General features: G+C 36.6%; 1 protein-coding gene across 6 annotated transcripts in view; it reads left to right on the forward strand.

Moving 5' to 3' along the window:
• LOC117325217 (regulator of G-protein signaling 17-like) overlaps positions 1-18,834 on the forward strand; it is a 76,497-nt gene that overhangs the window by 20,944 nt on the left and 36,719 nt on the right. For all 6 annotated transcript variants that reach the window (XR_004532218.1, XR_004532219.1, XM_033881303.1 and 3 more), the window contains exon 2: positions 3,829-3,921. Coding sequence is in view for 4 of the 6 variants with exons in the window: in XM_033881303.1 (XP_033737194.1) it covers positions 3,868-3,921 (54 nt within the window). In the remaining 2 variants the exon portion in view is untranslated. The remainder of the gene's footprint in view (positions 1-3,828; positions 3,922-18,834) is intronic.

An 18,834-nucleotide genomic window follows, 5' to 3' on the forward strand; every position in this document is an offset into this window, starting at 1 on the left:
TGTCATTTCGTAACATGGCAGGAGATACTCGATATTGTGTCTACATCTAAATAAAAACATGGGACGTACATGTAAGTTATGTAATGTAGTGTATACACAGAGTGATGTAATGTAGTGTATACATAAAGTGATGTAAGGTAGAGTATACACAAAGTGATGTAAGGTAGTGTATACATAAAGTGATGTAAGGTATTGTTTACACAAATCAATATGATGAAGAGTATACACAAAGTGATTCTAGGTGGAGCCTTATTTGGTACAACTTAACCTTCACCGGATGGCAGATATGACTTTTCCCCTTGCAAAAAAAAAAAAAATCCCAACTTTTTTTAAAATTTATTTTGTATGGATACAGGAGCTCCATGTTAAACTTGCTCCACACAGATACACGTATACAGTATTCTAGCAAGCTGTCTTCTCCAGATAAGGCTCGCACGTTACTCGAACAGAGAGTACAGTTAGAGGAATTAGTGTTGGTCAGCCAGCAAGTGCCCCAAGCTTATAATATGTTTACCGACATATTTCCAAACCCAGAGATCAGTATCATTTAAAATAACAAAATCATCTGTTTTTAAAATAACCCGCTCTCCTGTTTGAGTTGAGTTAGTATTTGAATATGTAATGACGGGGTCACTTTGGAAATGATGTTTACCATGATGTTATAGTTGGTCGTCAATATTGTGCACATGTTCTGATTAGATCTACTCCATCACTGTCAGTCAAGTGTCCATTCTTCAGTAGGTCACTTACACAGCTCTATTTATAGATACATTTGTATGTATACATATACATATGGATAGTTGAGCATATAGATACCATGTTGCCCGGAGGACATTGGTCCGTGTGGCGCTAAGCAATCCGAATCCGAGTTTGTCGCGTATATTCTTCATTTCGTAGTATTAATAAGTAATCGTACAGTACCATAAAATAATTCATGTATGTATATTTGATACATGTATATCACGATATCTAGTCGTGTATAATGTTGTCACATGTATATCACGATACCTAGTCGTGTATAATGTCGTCACAGATATACCACGATATCTAATCGTGTATAATGTTGTCACAGATATACCACGATACCTAATCGTGTATAATGTTGTCACAGATATACCACGATACCTAGTCGTGTATAATGTTGTCACAGGTATACCACGATATATAGTCGTGTATAATGTTGTCACAGGTATATCACGATACCTAGTCGTGTATAATGTTGTCACAGGTATACCACGATATATAGTCGTATACAATGTTGTCACATGTATATCACGATACCTAGTCGTGTATAATGTTGTCACGGATATACCACGATACCTAGTCGTGTATAATGTTGTCACATGTATACAACGATACCTAGCCGTATATAATGTTGTCACAGGTATACCACGATACCTAGCCGTGTATAATGTTGTCACAGATATACCACGATACCTAGTCGTGTATAATGTTGTCACATGTATACAACGATACCTAGTCGTGTATAATGTTGTCACAGATATACCACGATACCTAGTCGTATATAATGTTGTCACAGATATACCACGATACCTAGTCGTATATAATGTTGTCACAGATATACCACGATACCTTGTCATAATTAATGTTGTCACAGATAGACCACGATACCTAATCGTGTATAATGTTGTCACAGATATACCACGATACCTAGTCGTGTATAATGTTGTCACAGATATACCACGATACCTAGTCATGATTAATGTTGTCACAGGTATACCACGATACCTAGTCGTATATAATGTTGTCACAGATATACCACGATAGCCGTATAAAATGTTGTCACATATATATCACGGTATGTAGTTGTATATTATCACAGATATACCACGGAGTTGTATATTATCTGTACCTTATATTGCACGTTGTATGTGTTATATATCTTTGCTATGTCTGTGCTGGGACGACATATTTAATCTGAAGGATCGATATTTGGCTTGCACGCTGTCACGTATGTGTGTCGTGTACTATCGATTGGTTCCTGCAATTGGTGGGTACACTCTGCCGGAAGTTTAAAGTTGGGGGCGGCGTTGTATTAGTAAACCTATAAAACCAGTGGAAATAAAATCGGAATAAAAGTAGAAACGGTAGTAACTGTTTACATAATATAATTTCCAATATCATTATTGACAGACAACATAGTATAATCTTACATGCATATCTGGTGTCGTGGGGACACACTTACTGCCAACTCCAACTTCTGGTGTCGTGGGGACACACCAACTGCCAACTCCAACTTCTGGTGTCGTGGGAACACACTTCTACTAACTCTAATTTCTGGTGTCGTGCGGACACACAAACTGCTACATGTAACTCCAACTTCGTGTTGACACACTCACTATAAACAACAGTAATATTTGATGTCGTGGGAGACACTTACTGACAAGCCCTAATTCTGGTGTCGTGGAACATATTCACTGCCAGATATATTTGTTTGGTGTCTAGGTGACTAACTACAAATCTAACTTCTGGTGCCGTCGCACACACTGACAAACCTAACGTCTGGTGTCGTGGGGATATTCACGTCCAATTCTAATTTCTGGAGTCGTAGGGACACACTTCTACTAACTCTAATTTCTGGTGTCGTAGGGACACACTTAATGTCAACTGTAACTCACGTTGTCACTCACTGCCAAATCTAACGTATGGTGTAATATGGACATATTCACTGCCAAATCTAACGTGTGGTGTAATATGGACATATTCACTGCCAAATCTAATTTCTGATGTCGTGGGGACACACTTACTGTCAGATCTAACTTTTGTTATGTTGGAAATACAGTATGCTACGAACCAGAGTTGTGAGATAACGATGAGTGGACTTTAAATATCAAATTGGAACTAGATCCGATTTAGGGTTAGGATACAGTATCTATGGAGAGCCGTCTTGACAGAAAATAAAATACAAATTAATTGAGAATAGATTCCAAGATATATATTTACAACCAGGTAAACGTTACCAAGGAGATCACTCCTGTCAGTTTTAGTTCATTATGTTTGTGTTTGGTTGCATTTCATATGTCTAGTGCGCCTTACACGTGACTCTCTTTATTATGCATACCTGTTATAAGATATTTCTCTAAAATATGTATATAACAATATGTATTATGTATGTATGGTATTCATGTGTATCTATTGGCTGTAAGGTTCCCGGAATAAATAGAATTGAAAAAAATACTGAACAGAAATACACGTGTAATCACACCTTTACGTTTTGTCGTCATATCCTCAAGTATGACCTTCTGATTTAGTCACGGTGATAATTAGAGCAGTCGGTATCGGCAATGTTTCTCACCTTAAATTTCCTTATGGAAAAATTACATAGGAGTAAAAGTTCGTGTTGCTAAGGCGGAAATGAACTTTGATATCATACTGTAGTGCGCTTTGTTTAGTAGGTTAAAAGCCTGAGTATTACGCATTACGATTATTTGATGATAACTTATGTACGTAAAAAGACCTATAGATTGAAAATTTATTGTTTCACACAATGCCGATTATATTGAGGAGTATATAAGAATAGGTATATAAAGGTCATTACAAAGTCATTTTTATCTTTAGATGTACCATAACATTTGACCATATCGATCGGATATACTCAAGTACACACGCACGCAGCTTATACAGACAGCTTGGTGGTTTCAATTTCCATTGTTTTTTCTCGCTTCTAGAAAGTAACAACCTTTTATCAACTATAAATAAGAAAAATGGTTTTATTCACACATATCGATACAGTATCTTGCTATTTTCTATGAGACATGAAAAGCATTTTTATGGTTGGTTTAAACACTACTTTTATTGTTGTTTTAGAGCTGGAGTAGCGTATCTGAGTTGGGTCTGACGAAGTTAATGAAGCAGGGAAAATGGACCAAAAACTGTAGTGAAAATGTTGGCTTATTAAACGTAAGTATTTGATATGGAATGATTTAAGCTAATCCGTATAATGTAATCTCAGAACGTTATATACTTTATAAAGACTATGGAACTGTCACCTAAGTAGTGATGCTCAGATATACTGTCCGTCTGGGTTTTAAGTTGCCCACTTAGTCTCCAAGCTTTGCGTTATTTCCTCCTGACCTTCATCAGGTTTCCATGCAACAGACGGGATTCTTTTTGACCATTAATAGGTTTCCCTGTAGCAGACGGTTTTTTTTACCGTCAACTGGTTTCTCTGTAGCAGACGATTTCGTTTTGATCATCAATAGCTTGTCATGTAGCAGACGGTTTATTTTTTGACCTGCAACAAGTTTTACTGTAGCAGACGGTTTCTTTTTTACCATCAACAGGTTCCCTGTAGCAGACGTTTTTTACCATCAACTGATTAACCTGTAGCAAACGATTTCTTTTTGACCATCAACATGGTTACCTGTAGCAGACGGTTTCTTTTTGACCATCAATAGGGTTACCCGTAGAAAACGGTGTCTGTTTGACCATCAACAGATACAATGGATACCTGTAGTTTGGGTCTCACTTGATAAACTTTCCGTCTTGGTCTTCAGCAGATGACCATTCTGCAGCATGTTATTTCATTCGGGTCAAAGCTAAATTCCTAAATGCAGAATACTGTTTTAGTAATTTAAAAAAAAATGTCTTGAGGTGGCCTCATTGAAAAGAACCTGTTCCGTCTTGATACTTAGTTGATTTGTTCTTCTTTCACTGTCGTTTCCTATTTAGAAGGAAAGGACAGTGAATAATCTGATGATGTTATCCATGAAGTCGTACCATTAAGATGGTTTCTGTTGAAGAATTTGGTACTCCTCATTTGATTGATGATTTTATCCGTCATAATTAATTCCAGTGATATATAGCAAATACCTGTTAGGCTATTAGTCCTCCCTCTATATATGGGTCTTTTTGTACATTCCCTGGTATATCACTAAGTATGGTTCACTATATCAGAATATATTACCATGCCCTCTTTCACCTGCTTGATTTTCAGCGTTTTTAAATAACAAGTATATAATGTTCCCAACAAACCGAAAATTAACTGATCGATTCCGTATTTCCGGATATTGTTGCACTACCGATGATGAATTGAACTATCTCCTACTAATGTTACCTGACGGACGATACAACTGCCTATCTTCAATGACATAGTGGCAGTTCGAACCTACAATCCTCTGATGTTGATCAAGTCTTGATATCATACAAACTTCACTGTATTACTTGAATAACTTATTTCTGATAAAGACTGACAGCATGATTGCCATTGGTATCTGGCTGGCATGTCGTAGGGCTGTTGTTGATACAGCCGCTCCTAAAGGATTTGGAGAGATGTCTCATGTGTATGCACTGCTTGAGAACTTGACACCATGTCACACCATGATCACACATGATTTATATTATATCGGTGAAGTTATACAAATTAGAAGCGCCAGCCCCTTGACCATCGTTAGGAACGGTAGCTTAAATTGATATTCAGTTGATATGGATATCATTCGTATTTCACACAATTTAGTGTTTTGTATCTTGAAGAGATCTCTGTCCTGAAGTCATGTCCATATTTAAAGTGGTACAATAATTCCTTTACCTTGGCAGCTGGGCATTTGTATAATGAAATAACAAAAAAAATGCTTTTTTTTTTTTAAATCGTATACGAACCATATCCAAACTCTGATATGAAATGTTCTTTCTTTATTTGAATCATGTTATGACAATCACATCGAATCCGTCTCCCCTTTCCCCGAAATATCGCGGCTTCCATTTGAAGCAATATAATAAAGTAGTCATTTTGAGAGACACGTGTCTGTTCATGTTTGAGAAAGAAACACCACCCTAAAATGTGTTTGTCCAATTGTGAACCATTTAACCGCCCTCAGCTGTCTGTCCGTCGCTCCTACTGTTGAACATAGTTCTGTTGTAACAGTGCTTCTGTTACCTCCTCCATTGCGTCTTGCTTCATTGGGATTCTTTTTAGTTCCGGAGGGCAAAGGTCAAAATCACTGTTACTATCAATAGATAAAAGGTGTCCAGTACTTCCTCGAAGGATGTGTTTGGTTTGGATTGCTCTACACCTATAGGGGATTAGTATTGTGTACTTGGGTCGGTTTTAGTAAAGTATCCCAATCTATTTGAAATATAGCAGTTGATCTGGATTTGAATCATGATGAGATATGTCATTATCGTCTGTTTAAATTTGATATGTACCGTTTTAAAACTCAACATACAAAGTCAAAACGGTGGTGATCGAAACACTCAAAGGAATATCCTTTAACTCAAACACGTCATGACATACTGATGATATTATCAATTGAGAGGTGTTATTATGAATGTTACGTTTGTAGTAAGATTACACTGATGATTGACAATCAAACGATTATCTCACGACGTATTCGTATAACCCCAAGTAATGTGATCGCTGACAAGACCTCCAGTCCATCACCCATCACAATGCTCCGGATTAAGAAATGCTTTCTCGCACATACCATAACACATATTTATATTTGACAGTGAGTGTAAATCAAAAAGTGCGTCAAACATATTTATTTTAAGAAACGTAATGACGTTAATCATCGAATATAGAAACTGTGTTGTCATAAGTCATATGTAACCAATTTTGTATAAGTTTGTAAAATATGTAAAGCCTCTGTGTTTTCGTAACATATGGATTATGACGAAATTACAAAAACACGTTGAATGGTAGAATACATGTATATATCCTAATTAAGATATAATGTTAGAATTAATACTGTAGTTATTTATAACTGCAAGTAAAACCGGGAAACTACCCATTGATTTCAGGGAATCCTTTATGCGATGCTTCCCTCTCTATATTTAAAAGAACCGCAAAAAATATGGCATGCATGCTCAAACTGGTTTGTTTTGGAGAATGTCGGACTTGCGATCAAATCCACGAGTCGGAAGTCCAAAGTCGATCAGACATACTTGTTGCTGCAAAGAATAAGGATTGGGTAAACAAATTTTTTTTTATAAAACACACAGAATTTGAAGTAACAAAAGCAACACTATTTAAGTTTAGGTTCATCATAAAACTTTTGTTTGACAGTCAGTTTTATTCATTGTTAATTCATTTTCCCCCTGGAACTGTGAATCTCATTAGAATATTTCGTAAAAAACTCAAAGACGGAACCTTTTCGATTATAAGGACATAGTTAACATGGTTTTCTTGAGACAACATTCTTGACTGGTAACTAATTATTCTAGCTTTTAATTGTATTAAACGTTGGCTGATACCTAGTTCCCAATAAATCATATAGTACTTTTCTCAATCCAGGCAATAGCTTACACAATTTGTAATAAAAACGTTCTATATTCTGTATATTCGTGAATCCCCATATTTCACAACCATACAACATAGATGTTACTTTTTTTTTTATCCAAAAGATCTTATTACATTTGACAGACAAGTTCATCCTTCTATCTTTCTTTAAACATCGTACATAGAATGAAGGCATTTTTATTATTATGGTTTTTGGTATCATCAAAAGGAACATGTTTGGGAGAGCACTGCCTAATTACGTAAAACTCTTCACACATTCTATTACTACATTTTCGTAATTTAAATAACCTTTTATTCACAAATCTACTTTTCTTAAATGTCATACCTTTTTAAATAAATTACCAGTGTTTACAGTATTCGCTTAATAAATCAAATTGATTTGGAAATCATTAGGACTATGGAAATTTATATTGTGTCAACTGCATACAGAGTGATTCAAATTTAGTAGCAATGCCTTACGTCCTCCGCTGACTGTACGGTATAGGGCACTGTGGCTTCTGAGCGCGACGACAGGCGTGAGTAATGCGTTAACACAATGAGAGTGTCCTGGCATGCTTGCTCTTAGCTCAGGTATATTGAATTTCAAGAAAGTATTATATAATATATATAACTCATAGCTGAACAGTTGCACGCGCAATATGTAAATTGATTTGATACTCCCATTAAATGACTCGTATGCTGTCCACGTTACCCCGTCACAGAGTCTACATCTATACAGCGTTTGTATGGGTCTAATTGGATGCGCCCCCTCCTACCTTCAATGTGTATTCAATGTAATTCTGTCGCTGGGACTAGTGGTATGGTGGAAGCTACATCGATTTTTTAACGGCGCTCAAAGGTTTTCCATACATGTACTAAGAGTTGTTATATGTAGGCCATGAGAAATCGATTGATTCTCTGATCGATACTTGACCTTTCAGCCTAACACGACTGCCAACTGACAGCCTCGCAATTGTCTATATGTACTGGTGGCGACACACGCGTAAGAAGGAAAAGATTTTTGTTTGCATTGTCACGCGCAAGGTCACTCTCTTCAACTAGTGTAATTTGACCATGTGACGTGTTGACAATTATATTACAGAGTTCATCCGGTACAAACTTCGGAGAAGGATATATATATTGCATGTCAACTTAGCGCTCTTGTACGTAATACGTTGAAACGTGAAGTACTTAACACGTTATGAAACATCCAGATTATAATTCCCTATATCATATATAATTGTACTATATGAACTATTGCGATTTTCATTTATTTATTTACTCATTCACTCACGCATTTTTAAGTTGAGTAAAAGTACAAGGTTGATTGTGAGCGCGATCATTTCTCTGTTAGAAGTTACGTACAAAACGTGAGAGAAAAGCAAGTCGCACCAGATGAATATAGATTTCCAGCGTTACCAGTTGCTACGAAACATAAAGAGAATGCTTTCGTATGTCGCGTGATTTTTCCAAATATAACTATTTTTTCCAGTTTTCTGTTATATTGCTTTTATTCTCTAAAACAGTAATTAAAGTAAAGGTTAAAAGGCAACAATGCTCGAAAAGTGTAACTTTTTGGGGGGTTCGACGTCCTGGATTAATTTATGACTCTTGAATCTACTAACTTCCGTTTTTATATCATTGTTAATTGTTTCAAAAAGTATATAATGCCAGATACAATGTAACAGCATACGTGATATCGCCGACATTTTTATAGTTTATTAGAAATGTACTAAACGAAATCGGGGAGCTAGAATCCGACAGCTAGTCCGACATTCAAAGAGCTGAAATCGGTCAAGAAGGAATCGAAGTGCTGGAATTCGACAGTGAGTCTGGCATTCGAGGAGCTGAATTCGACATCGAGTCTGACATCCGAGGTGCTGCAATTCGGCAGCGAGTAAGACATTGGAAAAGCTCAAATCGGACAGCGAGCCTGACATTTGAAGAGCTGGAATCGGACAGGGAGGAATCGAAGAACTGGAATCCGACAGCGAGTCTGATATTCAAAAAGCTTTTCTGTATTATGCGTATATATTTTAGCATTAGTAATTCTTAACCGACTTGTAAATGTTCGTGTTAGATAATATGCTGAGGTAGGACGGAAAAATCGGAGTAAAATGCTATTTTGAATGTAATAAGTTCATCAACCGGAAGTTGCAACATCATTCTATTTAAATTCACGTCAGTAGATATATCCGGACAAGACAGTGAGTGAGAATATCAATGGAAATCTCAAGCAGATACGTGACGTTTTGTCCTACGGTTGAGAAAACAGAAAGTCTCGAAAATAAGAGAAAAAGATTAGTTTTGTATATTCTAGTGTCTTGTTTTGGATATATTTGGTACCTTCTTTGATAGTTATGGGTATATATTTGGTACCTCCTGTGATAGTTTTGGGTATATTTGGTACCTCCTGTGATAGTTTTGGGTATATTTGGTACATATGTACCTCCTGTGATAGTTTACGGTATATTTGGTACCTCCTGTGATAGTTTTGGATATATTTGGTACCTCCTGTGATAGGTATGGGTATATTTGGTACCTCCTGTGATAGTTTACGGTATATTTGGTACCTTCTGTGATAGTTATGGGTATATTTGGTACATATGTACCTCCTGTGATAGTTTACGGTATATTTGGTACCTCCTGTGATAGTTTTGGGTATATTTGGTACCTCCTGTGATAGGTATGGGTATATTTGGTACCTCCTGTGATAGTTTACGGTATATTTGGTACCTTCTGTGATAGTTTTGGGTATATTTGGTACCTTCGGTGATAGTTTTGGGTATATTTGGTACCTCCTGTGATAGTTGTGGGTGTATTTGGTACCTCCTGTGATAGTTATGGGTATATTTGGTACCTCCTGTGATAGTTTACGGTATATTTGGTACCTCCTGTGATAGTTTTGGGTATATTTGGTACCTCCTGTGATAGTTTTGGGTATATTTGGTACCTCCTGTGATAGTTTTGGGTATATTTGGTACCTCCTGTGATAGTTATGGGTATATTTGGTACCTCCTGTGATAGTTATGGGTATATTTGGTACCTTCTGTGATAGTTTTGGGTATATTTGGTACCTCCTGTGATAGTTATGGGTATATTTGGTACCTCCTGTGATAGTTATGGGTATATTTGGTACCTTCTGTGATAGTTTTGGGTATATTTGGTACATTCTGTGATAGTTTTGGGTATATTTGGTCCTTTTTGTGATAGTTTTGAGTATATTATGAACGTCAGGGTTACCCAAATTTTTACCAATTTCTAATCCTACCTTAATGTTTCATTAATTTTGTCGCTGATCGATATTCAAATATTACCTATATTTAATCAAAGAGTAAATACGAACATCATCTCCGCGTGTTGATTCAGTTATTACAACGCGTGTGTTAATTAGTAGAACTCTGTATGTAGGTATTTGGTATGGGTATATTTGGTACCTTCTGTGTTGGTTTTGGGTCTTTTTAGTGTCTTTTTATTAGTTTTTGGTATATTAGTGCCTTTGTTGGTTTTTGGGTGTATTTAGTACCTTCTGTGTTGGTTTTTGGGTGTAAATTTAGTGCCTTCTGTGTTGGTTTTTGGGTGTATTTAGTGCCTTCTGTGTTGGTTTTTGGGTGTATTTAGTGTTTTCTGTGTTGGTTTTGGGTATATTTGGTACCTTCTGTGTTGGTTTTGGACATATTTAGTGCCTGTTGTGTTGGTTTTGGGAACTGTCAAGAACTTTTGGAGTTCAAATGTATTTTTATTGTCGTTAACGTTTTGCCGACTTATTAACGTCATTAATTCATCATGTTTTATAACGGACAACAGTGAATACATTTCATTCGATTATGAATTAAAACAGCGAGAGAAGTAAAGCAGGAATGGGAAGGATTAGCGATATATAGGATCTGCTATATTAAGGCCGTGTAACTCTGTTTATTAACAATAAGTTTCCTTTGCAAAGTATTGTAAGTTATAACACCTACGGGTGAGAGGAACACTTCCCTCTAGGAAGGGCTGGGCGGCATATGCATGTCCGTACTTATCATAACGTGTCGTACTTATCTACTTAAGAAATAAAAAAAAAAAAATAATACAAAAACATTTTCAATCAGTCAGTCACGCGAAGTCCAACCGAGTGATGAAATACTTACTAACTCTATTGTGTTCTGAAGCTCGGCTCGTGTTCATGGCGCGTGCCAGTCCTCTGTCTCGAGTCTAACGTCGTAATTAAATCTTTTGTTAATGTCTGACAAGTAAGATATTAAAGGTATAACAACAATATTCCAAGTCCCTAGGTATATATCCACATATATTGTAAAACTGCGTATACTGTGATGTTATATTAGACAATCCCGGTAACAGTGATATTTTACTAAACATCGTAATGTTATACTAAACTTCCCCGGACGCCGTAATGTTATACTAAACTTCCCCGGACACCGTAATGTTATACTTAACTACCCCGGACACCGTAATGTTATACTAAACTTCCCCGGACACCGTGATATTATACTTTACTTCCCCTGGCACCGTTATATTATGCTGAACTCCCCGGTTCCGTGATGTTTTACGAAACTTTTCCGGGTACCATAATGTTATACTCAACTTTTCCGGGTACCATATACTAAACTTCCCCGGACACCGTAATGTTAAACTAAACTTCCCCAGACACCGTAATGTTATACTAAACGTCCCCGGACACCGTGATGTTATAATAAACTTCCCCCGACACCGTGATGTTATACTTAACTTCCCCGAACATCGTAATGTTATACTTAACTTCCCGGGACACCGTAATGTTATACTTTACTTCCCGGGACACCGTGAAGTTATACTTAACTACCCCGGACACCGTAATGTTACACTAAACTTCCCCGGACACCGTAATGTTATACTTAACTACCCCAGACACCGTAATGTTGTACTTAACTTCCCCGGACACCGTGATGTTATACCTAACTACCCCGGACACCGTAATGTTATACTTAACTACCCCGGACACCGTGATGTTATACTAAACTTCCCCGGACACCGTAATGTTATACTTAACCACCCCGGACACCGTAATGTTATACTAAACTTCTCCGGACACCGTAATGTTATACTTAACTTTCCCGGACACCGTGATGTTATACTTAACTACCCCAGACACCGTGATGTTATACTAAACTTCCCCGGACACCGTGATGTTATACTTAACTACCCCGGACACCGTAATGTTATACTAAACTTCCCCGGACACCGTAATGTTATACTTAACTACCCCGGACACCGTAATATTATACTAAATTTCCCCGGACACCGTGATGTTAAACTTAACTTCCCCGGACACCGTAATACTATACTAAACTTCCCCGGACACCGTAATGTTATACTTAACTTCCCCAGACACCGTAATGTTAAACTAAACTTCCCCGGACACCGTAATATTATACTAAATTTCCCCGGACACCGTAATGTTACACTTAACTACCCCGGACACCATAATGTTATACAAATCTTCCCCGGACACCGTGATGGTATACTTAACTACCCAGGACACCGTAATGTTTTTACTAAACTTTTCCGGATACCGTAATGTTATACGTAACTACCCAGGACACCGTAATGTTTTACTAAACTTTTCCGGATACCGTAATGCTATACGTAACTTCCCCTGAAACCATATTGTTATGCTTAACTTCCCCGGACAGCGTAATGTTTTTATTAATTTTCCGGGTACTGTTATGTTTTATGACATAATCGTTCTGTTATACAGTGAATTCAACTATGAATTGGCTTGCATGTGTCTCACTAATGCATTATACCCTGGAGCGGTTTTCGGTGGCAGTGCCAGTCAGAAATCGATTGTGACGTCATAATATGTACAATGACGCTACCCCATGAATTGAAAAAGGCATTCGAAAAATGGCTTCCACTATTTGAATTTCCCCCCCACGATTTGACCTTAAAACCTGCCAATGCTTTTGGAAGCCTCATTTAAATAGCTTTGTTTACATTCAACGTTTGCGAACGGCATTTTCTGCATCCAACATTCGTTCCACAATCTAACGGCATTGTTTATAGCCAGTTGGTTGAGAAGGCGCCTACATCGTACGGAATGGCTCTTTATGCATCCTGGACTCTTCTTTGGAAGGCGCATTCGAATGGCATTGATTGTTTACATTCAATGGTTTGAGAAGGCGATTATGGAACATTTTTTGCAACTAGGCTCCTCGGTGAAACGCTCATTCGATCGTCGACTTCTAAGGCTCTGACAAGGCGCATTAGTATATCGTACAAAGAATCCCGTATATTGATTGGATGAACACTTGATAGTTCCCGCCTGACAGACACTGCATCTTAGAAATCCAAACAGTCCACTCTCAAAAGCATAACTTCCTCTGTACCCTGAGAATATGTCAGGGCAAGATCAAAGATAAACAGTTGATTGGTTAATGGTATAAAACAGTGACCAATCACCATGCTGTTTGACAAAGTTACCTGTGCTTTTGGAGATTATCTAAGAACTAATCTGAGAATCTGCTAGTTGTGCCCTTCGGCGTTGTGCAATTCACTCTTATCTTTGACAAAGCCAACCTGTATACATGGCGAGTCAGCTTGTATTGTTCGTAAGGTGGCGACTAGCACATTATTCATAGGTACAGACTATTTTGGAAGGAACATACCCTATCCCTGAGTTTTAAAGTATCAGATTGGGATATGGGCACGAATTATATATATGTGTGTATTCGAAATCGTACAAAGTTCCCATCACTGCATTTTGTTGAGAAAGTTTTCCCATCACTGCATTTTGTTGAGAAAGTTCGGGATATGCTTTCGACTCGGCCACTGTCCTTGGCAACATATGATATCATAGTACCAACTACTTCCTTACTAAAACCACAATACCTGCAACACATTCTTTAAATTACGTACAACTATAATGTACAGGTGATACATGTGTATAAATGCATGTTACATTGTGTGCCTGACGTATATATACATTTGTATGTATACAACAAATGCCTTACACTGAGTGAAAACCGACTTAAATGATGGTTTTGTTAATTAGTATTGTTGTAAATAGTATACATTACATAATTATCTTTCAAAAATATGAAATTACATTTTATGTCGTTATGTATCTAGAAGTGACATACCTTATTATCTCCATGTATTGGTTAAGCTTCTGGGATTATGCTAGTGTAGGTATATAGTGTTGCTGATCTGGATCCAAGGCCGTTTGATCGAATGTTTGTAACACTGAACTCCACATGGCTTTATGGTCAATTGATGCAGTCTGTTCCTCATGTCAATATGATTACCTTTTCCTGATATATTTCACTATGTAACATAAATTCAGTATTCTTTATCTCCGAATCCCACAGAAATGAAGAGTGAATAGTGTCAATGTGAGTGTAACCCTCTTACTAAGCATCATTATATTTATTACATGCCTTACAGGGTAAAGTTGGGTGAGATGTGGTGACTTGCTAGTTATGTATAATTGATTTATCTCCTTCCTATGAACAATCTCATTTGATAATCTTATTCGATTTGGACATAATCAGAATTATACAATTTTATGTTTTATTTTAAATTCTTATATGGTACCAGTTTATATGCGGTAGGGAGATGCGTGTTTGGTCAACACATGAGTAAAAGACTACTGGTATTTACCAGATGGACATTATAGTCAGAAACTCTGTTGTTGATCAGGCACTTGTCTCTCTCCTGCATAGTAAACGAGTTCTCATAAATATTTAACAATAATTTGAAAATTATCATAAAGAAAAAGAAAATACATAGATTATCGTTATATATTATTCACAAATACTCTTTCTATATATATATATACTGTAATTTCCATTCTTGACTAATAACCAAATACTAATTATTTGAAATAAATTTAATAATTTATGGAGAGAACTTTAATATAGGCTTAGCCTGATGTTCAATCCATTTGATTATCAATAAAATATGTTGAAATGAAATAGTACCAAACAGGTACTGAGAAGGTACAGTTGAAACGATAATGCATAGGGCAATATGATTTTGAAATTTAAAGTGAGCGTTACCATAAAGGGCGATTGAGTCAAAATGTAGTGTAGTACAGACCTCAAGGAAGGAAATTAATGAACGGTATGGTGTATCATCAGGGCTCTTAGACGACACACTCTATCAATTTTAATGGTACTGTCGAGTCACTGGAATGGTATCAGTAACGGGTTGTTAAGGCGTGTTAGAATTTTATTTATTTCCCTCATTCACCGATTTTGTCTCCCTAGGTAGTCGTTAGTGATTAGGTTGTTACTCTCACCTGTGCTGTTTTGAGGTAACCCAACCGCTAGTATAGTTGATAATTACTGTGATCATTGCCAATGTTTTATATTAATCAAATAAAAACTCCTGTGCCAAAAAGTTTATCGTATTGATTGAACAAATTAAATTGGGTCTAGGTTTATTTGTTTTGTTGAATACTGAGATGATTTTTGCTAAGTTTGTAAATGTTAAATCATATAGCTATTTGTAATAATTTTGGAATATTTATAAATCATTCCACTCTTGGTACCTCTAATTTAGATCAAGTAATGAAGGTATGATCTGTCAGAGACACCTTCTCTATTTACGTTAATAAAACAGATGCGATAAACAACAAGAGGATATCGTCCAAGACTCTCTGTATATACAATTTGATAAATCTACAAGGCTGTGTTAGCTAAACCTGGTACGGGAACTTGATCGCTAAACGAAGTCTTACTTATTCTGGAAATGTTACCAGATGCTTGTAGTATGGACTTTATTACAGAATTTCCTCCTGGTAACTAGATGACAATTGACTATTGTATCGTGTGACATGTCATCACGATGTACTCATTTGATAAAAAAAGTCCGGATAAACAAAGCAAACCGACAAAGGTTTTGAATGTTGTTCCGAAAAAAAAACTACCGACCCCTTTCGGCATACCCTGAATACCATACTCAAGTATAAGTAAAGTGCTACTATGAATGCACCATTTCACTTTAAGGAATTATTGTCAAAACTTCATTAAATAATTTGTGTTTTGAAATCTCCAATAATAATGTGCAAATATAGGTTTCTTTCGTTTTTCGAAATTATTATAACTATTATGTTGTGTTTTAGCTGTCTACGTCTAAATAGTATTTTGACTTGATCGTACAGAAATGCCGCCGTAGATAGTCCTGAAACCCTATGGCTCGGTAAGGATATAGGGCAGGCCTACAGAGAAATCACTATACTTATATCTAACTGGCAATGTCCACATAGTCTATCTTACCGCTTTCGTGTCTGAACTGAATTATTGGTCGGACATATTATTCCACGGTTCTTAATTATGATCTTAATAAAGCCGTAAATGGTTAAACAATCAACAAACAATTGCCCTTCTGAGTCCTATTTATTTGAATAGCACGTGGTTCCCTCATATCACATTGAGTGGTATACTACATGTAGGTAATACGCATTCCAGATTCACTGCGACCGATAACACATGGATACTGTCGATGGTCATCTATATAGGAGAATATTGTGGAATTTAACAACGACTAAATATCTACAACGCAACACTAGTCTTGTAACATACCGAAGTGGACATGAAGTTCCTCAAAATAATCAATAATTTGCTGTAGATGCTGACAGATTTTTCTGTAGAGATTTTTTATATGTTAAGATGTAGCAGGGAGAAATTATCAAACCCATAAAATAGCAATGCTCGTATGCTTACAAGTGTCTATAGCACACTTTTGTTTTGACCGGCATTAACTGTATAAACTCTTATTTTGTTTTGACCTTGAAATACAAATTGCGGCTATGTTAAGGAATACACTGTACTTTACTGGTTGAAATATCTGTATAAAATGCAATTTACACACCAGTAAACGATAAAAAACAAAAATATTCCTTATATTTTCATTTCAACCTATGTTTTTATTTAATGGTATGAAAAATCAAATCGGCATTCTTTTTTCGGCGTTATACGAAAAGACTCAACAGCCGGACAACTACTTGAATCGCTAAACAGCTGATTCCAGTTTGGCGGGAAAGGTTGTCAACTACAGGAATAAACAAAATATAGTTCCACAGTAACATTTTTTATTCGATTCCTGAAAGTTATTTCAAACATTTTATTTTTTTTATCGTTATATTTTAGTTCATTATATCATATTCCATTCATGTTTTATAAAACAAAGTCAAAGCAGAAACGAAAACAGTCATTGCGCATTCACACTAATTTCGCATGTGTGCAGCAGTCCGGCTATGAATAATGTATCCCTATGTGTCAAACTTGATGTTTACACACTTGTAAACGATGTTTTCGTTCTTAAGGTGTGTAACGAACATAGACCGGAAATGTAAATATGATAAAATTACACAGATGTAGCGGATGTAGATGTCAGACAAAAGACAACACTGCAGGGTTCGTAGTTATATTTTCAGATTTATTGAAAATGATTTCAATGAATAAATAAAGCATTCTGTAACATACAAACATACAAAATATATAAGCTCTACTCTCACATCACATGCATGAAACTCGCTTTCATTAGACAAATTACATTCAATACAAGCGAAATTATATATCATTTCACCTTTTTATACAAATGTATATATCATATGTTCAGTAAAAATAACAATACACTTATAACACGTATCAGGTATTAATGTTGACTAGCGCAACGGCACACACTCCATATCCCGTCACAAACATCGCCTTTTGTATAAACAATAATTAACTGATATAGCGAGCAAGCCAGGACAAACCAGTCAACAACCGTCTACCAGCGCAAATTCAAAACTGCCCAAACACAAAAAACATTCACTAAAACCATACGAAAACAACGTCCAACCAGTCAAACATCTTCGTCAAAGTCCGTCAGAACTGTCACATAGCCACAGAATCCACAAAAAACTATCTTTTGCACCTTATAAGGAGCTGCTTCTATACCGTCTTTAAAATAACAAAACCAAGAAACCTCACTTTCTTCTTGAAATAAGAGCATTTCTCTGGTATCTGATTTTTCCACAATACCAACTCTAACCTCTCTATGAGTGATCACGCACTCCATTGAGCATAGCAGGAGGAATACGACGATGACGTTCTTTAAATGGCACTTCGTCTGTGAGCTCAATACGGTGATGAACAGCATTAGAGTGTCCTAGATTCATATCCCCTTTAGAAAATATATCAGGGAAACTGGAAATCATCTGTTTACTGATGGTTACCTCCCTTCAGACAATCTGTCATCAAACTTCATCTGTTGTATCAAGGCTTCCATATCCGTGTCTACAAAATCATCAGAATCGTCAGGTGAGTCAACATCTTGCAAACATCCTTCGACTTTCACTGACTGAATCTTACAAGGCACCGCTCGAGGTTGAATGGTGATATTCCTGGCTGTGATGTTAGATATGGTCACAGGAACAACACAATTTCTTCTATAATGGTACTGAATAAGACTGGGCGATATGTCCAAATCATCCACTAACGTCGACTCCTTCGATATTGTAAGATAAGCACTCGTAGGTGTATGCTCGACTTGATAATCTACGTAGCAATTAATAGTTACTTGACTATTGGGCTTAACTTCAGCACTCTTTACCTCATCGAGAC

This window comes from Pecten maximus, chromosome 4, assembly GCF_902652985.1.
Source record: "Pecten maximus chromosome 4, xPecMax1.1, whole genome shotgun sequence".
Lineage (NCBI taxonomy): Eukaryota > Metazoa > Mollusca > Bivalvia > Pectinida > Pectinidae > Pecten > Pecten maximus.